General features: G+C 35.1%; 1 protein-coding gene across 1 annotated transcript in view; it reads right to left on the reverse strand.

Moving 5' to 3' along the window:
* Positions 1–936: 936 nt before the first annotated feature.
* LOC130814292 (methyl-CpG-binding domain-containing protein 5-like) overlaps positions 937–7209 on the reverse strand; it is a 6912-nt gene continuing 639 nt past the window's right edge. Inside the window, exons 1-3 of the mRNA XM_057680402.1 lie at positions 7201–7209; positions 1823–1939; positions 937–1315 (exon numbers count right to left, since the gene is read on the reverse strand). The exon at positions 7201–7209 is cut by the window's right edge and continues 639 nt beyond it. Of these exons, the coding sequence (XP_057536385.1) occupies positions 1079–1315; positions 1823–1939; positions 7201–7209 (363 nt within the window). The 3' untranslated portion in view covers positions 937–1078. The remainder of the gene's footprint in view (positions 1316–1822; positions 1940–7200) is intronic.

Here is a 7209-nt window from a genome sequence, read left to right on the forward strand (position 1 = left end):
AGCAAGACTTAAACACAAGAATTAAAAGGCATGAAGAATGATGATTTAATGAGGTAATTGGAAGAGTTCAAGATTCCTTGACCGAGGCATCCAAGTATACTACCTTGCCTTGAACAAGCATTAGGATCAGAAGAAGTTAGAGGCTCAAGATTAGCAGCTACTCGAACGAGCAAGCAGGTACCAAAATAGTAGCCTCGAGTAAGATGTGCTCGAACGAGCAAAAGGAAGGCTCGAACGAGCACCTTGGCAGCAGCAGCCTAGGATACTTTTCCTTGATCGTTCATTTGCTTAAGATGATTATTATGTAATTTTTATTAGTCTTAAGTATTCTTCACTCATTATTATTACCCATATTTTAGACGAAAAACTGTGAATATGGTCGCAAAATGTGGCCCTTAAGGTTTGGCTATAGTATAGTAGTATAAATATAGAAGATAGAGTATTTTCCTCTGTTCCCCACCCCTATTTCCTAGTAAATTCAGAAAATTAAGTCTGAGCACATGTAATACCTAAAGATAAGTTTACAAAAATTGAAGATTATCTTTCTTTCGATTAAACTCATCGGTAATAACTTAATGATCCGATATTCACCCGACTTTGTAACCGAATACTGTTTGACCTGCTTTAAAAATGAATTTACAATTATGTAAGAATCCATGTAGACACCATACCCGATTTTGAACCAACCCGAAACACCTGACTCGAAATCGACCTAATCACTCGAATTAACACCTCTAGCTACAATAATCACCATCCACACAATTCTCTAAAAACTACAGCAGTTCATTTGTTTGTATAATAGAAAAAACCAAGGCTGTGTATACCCAAATCCAAAAGAAATAATCCAAAATGAAATGAACTAAAATTACACAAAAGAAAACTAGCTAGTCTTGGAGATAATTAGCTAACTAGTTCTACTGTCCTAGTATACCGAACTAACCATGAACCATCAAATTCTGTATTCACCAATATTCATTCCAGTTGGAAAGATATCATATGAACATGGCTCATCTGTGAGGTCTGTTTGTATGTTTTTTTAACAAGCTAGAGAAGAAGAATAAACCTTCAAGATGACAAATCATATCTCGGTATCTTTTAAGGAAAGGTATGTAAAAGCTGCACTCCATTCCTGCATTTCAGTTTCAGAAATCCCATCAACACCGTTTATAAACGGACTCCATGTCCCTTCATAGACATCCGTCAGCTCCCAGGTAACCTTCTCCGGGACATCATCAAACTTGAAATTCTTCCAGGCATCTTTCGCCTTTGCCCCGGCTTTCTTGCGCTTAGAGCTTGAAGAAGGTTCCGATCCTGCCTGTAAAGGCAAAACACAAGTCTGATAACCAGACTTCATGGGTACTTTATACTTGGCATTATGAGAATACTAACAGAATACAAGCTAGATATCTCACAAGGTGTATTAAAAAAGTCTATTTATGATAGACCCGAAGTGAATTTTTAACAAGATTGCTACCTTTTCATAGTGTCGGTTGCCATTTTAAAGTACACCACAGACCACAGTAACTTAGTGCCGTTTTTTATGTATTATGGGCCCTAGGTAAAATTACAGGAATTGATCCTTTCTATAGAGGCTCGATTTCAATTTTTAATGGGTGTTCGGCAAAAGTAAAGTTACAATTTTACAAGTGGTGTTCTACGTCCTACATGACAACATTGCGGAATTGAGGTATTAAGCTCCTTTCTAGTGGGCCCTAAAAAATATTTACCTTGCCAAGGTGCAGGAACAGCCCTGGGGTAACTCGTCCAAGTGCAAGGAAAATTGGAAATGAGCAAACTCTAAAGGAATGAACCAAAAACATACCGTACTATCAGCATCAGAATCAGCAGTCTTCTTCTTCTTGGGTGTTCCTGTTTTGAGATAGTGTTCCACCTCCTTCTTTGACCTGAACCTACGCTTCGTCCCTGGTTCTATATAGTACTATCAACAAAAAAAGACCAGGTTACTTGTAAAGATAGCATTAGCTCCAGAGAGTAAAATAAGAACAGGATTACAATATGTTGGCAAATAAACAGCAAAAGATCAAGTCCATAAAACAAAATACACGAAAGATTATATTTCAGTTTACACTCTGACATTCCAGAAGGGGACCTCTTTCTCGCACAAAGAACAAATTCACGAACAGTTAAGCATCAGAAGTGTTTCAGAGTCAAAGATGCATTATGCTTCTTCCTACAAATATTTGTATCTGCTATTTTCTTAACATAAACAAGTTATGTTTAGAGTTCATTCAATCGCTTGAGGGCCAGAACCAAATTTTTCAGATGAACTGAACATCGTGATTACAATAAGACGATGATATATAGGTCAATATTCCCCCCCCCCCCCGCCACTGCAGATGCCACACGAGGCTGAGAAGACCCTGTTGTGAAATGCCAATGAAAAAGATACTGCCCTAAACTGCTCTCCAAGAAACCCTACTCATATATCAATTACATTTCTTATATTGTATGCATTTGTGTTCTTTAAAGTTTTACATTTAAAATCTTGTAAGTTCCTTTATAAAGAGGATGCATAACCCAATCCCCGTTTCCTAATCTGTAAAATATGATTTTTATCGGTAAAAGGCCGACTATTATGACACCCAGTATCTAAACACCAAATAAACATAAATTTAATGTTGAAAATACATTCCTTTTCTAAGAGGAAACCTTTTGCTTTTAAATTTCTAGTAAACAACATTTCATCCCCAAAGCCATTAAGTGGCTTCCATACAAAGTGGGGTTTGGGCGTCGGATGTACGCAATTTTACCCTTGTTAGTCATTAGATCAACAAAGAGGTTATTTCCGATTGACCTTGGTAATCATTATCATGCGCAACATCACAAAAATAAGTACACATGATTTAATGAGACATTTTATTTTTAGTCCATTATAATCCGAAACAAAAACAAAACTATAAATCTTTGGCCCCATCAAAATGGGCCATTGTAATTTCTAATAAAGTAAAGACAAAATTGTATCTCCAGAAAAGGTTGACTTTAATGCCATCAAACATCTGACCGCTGGACTGCTGGAGTTCAAGCTACAGCTTGCGGCAGTGAGAGCTATATCAGCAAGAGTCAGATACTCAGATTTCAAAACTTACCAGGCAAAATCTTATAGCTAAGACCCAGATTGCACAATGAGTCCTTAAAACGAAATTCACAAGTAAGAGCTGTTGAAGGACTTGAAAAGTAATAAACGGAAGGCAATCTTACATCCGCATTTAGTACAAAGAATATAGGTAAGATATGTCTGTCCACTATTTTTATTCAGCTCTGTACTAGCCGCAATATAATTGCCATAACTACTCCGACTCTTTGATGAATAATGAATACGGAAACTATCTTAGCATAAAGCATAACTTGCTACGGCGCATCCACTAAGTGATTCAGGTTCGAAAACAGTCAGTTGAAGTTGAACAGAATGTTGGATATGCCAACAATGACAAACTTCAACATGTAAACTTACACAATTTCTGCCGTTTGGTTCAAGATGATAATATGTATTCCAAACTCTAAAGTCTAAATCATGGTAATTTTCAGTAGTCTATAGAGAAAGTGGAATCTTAATCTATTGTTAATTGTTTCACATTTGCAAGTTTGAAAGTCTATAATTTTATTGTCAAATGAAATGGCAATAACCTACACAACAGACATGCATGCTGAGTCTATAAGCCTAAAGTTACACACAAGCCCTGTTTTTCCACTTCTAAAAGTAAGTTTTTATTCAGATAAGGTAAGACAGGTTCAGTTCACGACTCAGACTCAGACCACTCAAGCTCCTTTCTCTATTTCTCCTTCTCTCTTTTTATTTTTGTTTCTTGACAGGGAAGCTTAATCGAATTCAACCAGTCGCAATAAGTTCAATTCAGTTTGGTTTCAGGCCAATAGATCTAAAAAAAAAGTTCTATCCAGTTCTGTTAAAAAGTTCAGTTCAACTTTGATCGATGGAAAGGATATATCCAGTTAAGTTCAAATCAGAAAATTTTTGGAATGCTAAAATAAGAGGTGAGCGTGTCAGTCAAAGTGATGCTTTCGACTCGGGTCAAAGGTGTTTTTATCCCACTCGGTATAAGTTACACTAAAAGCGACTGCATTTCCACCGTTGCATGTTTATAAGAGCTCCACATTTGAGACAATCAAAACCAAAGGATTTCTTCATATCTAAAGGTAGACTCATTTTTGTAGCTTGCCAGTGAATATTAAACTATGTTTATGTTCTCATAATAACTTATTCTCTTTCTCATTATCCTAGCTTGGGTCTAACAGCATCAGTTGAGAAAACTGCCTAGACCCCGAAAATATGCTCCTTTAACATTAATAATTTGAAAACCTTATATATGTTTCAGAAAAAACAGATAAGCCGCTCTTCATACCCTAAAAATGAATAAAAAGGCGATAAAATGAAGAAAAGTTATTAGCATCTGGCAAGAAATCAACAGTTATAAGAAAAGATACTGTAGTCTCTAAAATATGATTCTGCCTCATCCAGATTACTGCTCTGAAACATAACTCAAATAAAATACTCGTCCATAAGACAAGAAAATTAAAGATCTTCATGGGATACAATTAAATTTAGAAATAAAAGAGCCTTTAAACTGAAATATTTGAGTTCAATTTTCATTAGGACACGTGGATTACTGTAAAAGGACAAACAAGAAAAGAAGATGACTAAAAGTAACGCCAATGAACTCTAGGAAAGTTGGCAGAAAAAACTGAGCTAATACGCAGGTTTTTACTAGTAGCTATTTGAGTCAACACAAAGCAGGAAAGCAAGACGTACATAATATAAGATAAATAGAATTTACAAACCATGGAACTTATTAGGACTGAAAATAGGTAGAGGGGACAAGCCTTCGCATTCTACTAACGTCATTCAAATAAAGAATGGATGCCTCAAAGTTCATATATAGTATACTTGCGACAATCTACTATTATTCCAGCAAAGACATACTTATCTCCCTCAGGCCACATAAATACATGAAGTGTCAATGCTGAGGCATGCTATTTTATTCTCTTCAAGATTGGATTTCCCCAAGCTTATTTAATTTATTGGCTAATACAATTGAGTTTTATTTTAAGTCAAGCAATCAAATACAACTTCTCATGTAGTTGCACTAATTCAGAGCAGAACATGCTTCCATCACAAAATGACTGGTTGAATAATTAAAGAAATATTTGCTCCCAGTCATAGACCTTTGTAACTGTCAATTGACATTTGGTATAAAAAATCTTAAACATAACAAAATTTGCATCCGAGTGACTACATATTATGGGAAGAGGATTTGATGGCTGTTCCTTAAGAAGTGTTCTTAAGTTTGAATCTAAGTTATCCTACTTTGACCGATTTAATGAAAAGTATTTTAGTCTGAATAGGAAGAACAAAAAAAAAATATTTAAATAGCACGCTCCAAGATGTCGAATGAAGAAAGGCCAACTTCATGAAAACAGAATTCTAGGAACATAGGAGAGCTAGGTGCCTAGGCATACCATCTTTAGTTTAAGTGATCATTTGGGCTTTATATTTTGTCTAAAGAACTAATGTACGAGTCTCGACTTTGTAAAATGCGTATTTATAAAAAGAAATTGGGATATTTATAAAATTAGCCCAATAGGACACCAGCCATGTCGGATATTCTGTTCAATCCACGTAAGCGTAAAAAGCAGGCTGAACATGCATCCTACAGCTCTTAAGCAGTGATCCATCCGTGCATTGGATCTTTGAAAATAGATTGCTTTATACTTTTAAAATGGTAATGAACAGAAAAAAAAAAAACCCTAGATTAACAAAGATTCACTTGCCGTTACTAAACCAGAAATATAACACCTCGTCACTACCAGCCAAGTCAATTCCGTCATCAATATTGTTTACCATCATTGAGCTCTTTTCTGAATTTTCGTGTTAAGCGCCACTCGACAAAGCATTTAAATCTCAACCACCCAACATAGCCGTAAGCAAAGTACAACATAAATGAAGCCCTAAAGTTCGTTATGTTTGTCATTATTAGAAATAAGTTTGTCGTTTCATGTACTGGCTTACAATAGATTCTTCATTACTTGCAATAAATCTCACAATAAGTGTTTCCCTTTCCTCTAAAACTAACCTAAAAGGCTTTTCTCGGGAATTCCATTAACAGAAAATAGATCATCGTTCAGACTTTGTTCATTCACGAGTGTTTCCCACAACACCTTAAATCTCCCACAAATATTCAAAACATCAAAAATAATCAAGTGATTACATAACAGACTATCAGCCACATACACTCACTTCTAAAACACAACAATAGAATCCTCCAAGATATTTTCATCTAGATTCTTGTCTTTAGGCACCACATGAATTAATAAAAGTGAGACACCATTTAGGAAAAGAAAAATACGCTAACATATCAACCAATACATATAATAGTTATCATTAAATAATAGCTTCAAGACAACAAAACCAAAGCCCTATCGCAACAAAGCCTAGAACTACTTACATAATCATCAAAATACTAATAATGGTCTCTCTAAAACTTGATATCATACAACTATCTCCTCTTTCCCAAAGGTAATCACTTTCATTGTCCTATGATGTCCAAAAAATACACACCTTTTTTTGAAATTAAACAAACAAGTCAAAGCTTCCTCCAATCCCTCCATAACATCAACTACTCTATCACTCCATACCCACATTTTCATCATGAAACACTAAGCCCCTAAACCCCAAACTGCTAAACAACTTATGCATTTTCATTATGAACTTTATTTATGTTCCCCATCTCCCAATCTACCAACATTTTTAAAGAAGTATTGGCTAAAGCCCTATCACATGTACTTGCTCTGTGTCTTTGAGTTTGCTAGAAGTATACAAAGATCTCACTTCATCTTCGAGTTGTACCAATATCAAAGGAATAAAGGGGATAACATTTAGATTTCAGAGTATAAATTATATGACTTCCACATCACCCAAAATCTCCAACATTTCATTGAAACACAAATAAAACAAAAGAATTTAACAAAAAAAATCACAGTCACAATCAGCAAAACATCATCATCATCATCTTCGAAAACAGGGGGTCTGAGTGAAGTGACTGATAATCCCTTCATAGGGAGAACTAGAGAAATAAAAAACTTTTACCCCACACAATCAGCCAAACGAAAAATTGAAAAAAAAAAACATAAATTACAGTAAATTTAAAAATTTTAAAAAATTTATACCTTATCACG

This window comes from Amaranthus tricolor, chromosome 5 (genome assembly GCF_026212465.1).
Source record: "Amaranthus tricolor cultivar Red isolate AtriRed21 chromosome 5, ASM2621246v1, whole genome shotgun sequence".
Classification (NCBI taxonomy): domain Eukaryota; kingdom Viridiplantae; phylum Streptophyta; class Magnoliopsida; order Caryophyllales; family Amaranthaceae; genus Amaranthus; species Amaranthus tricolor.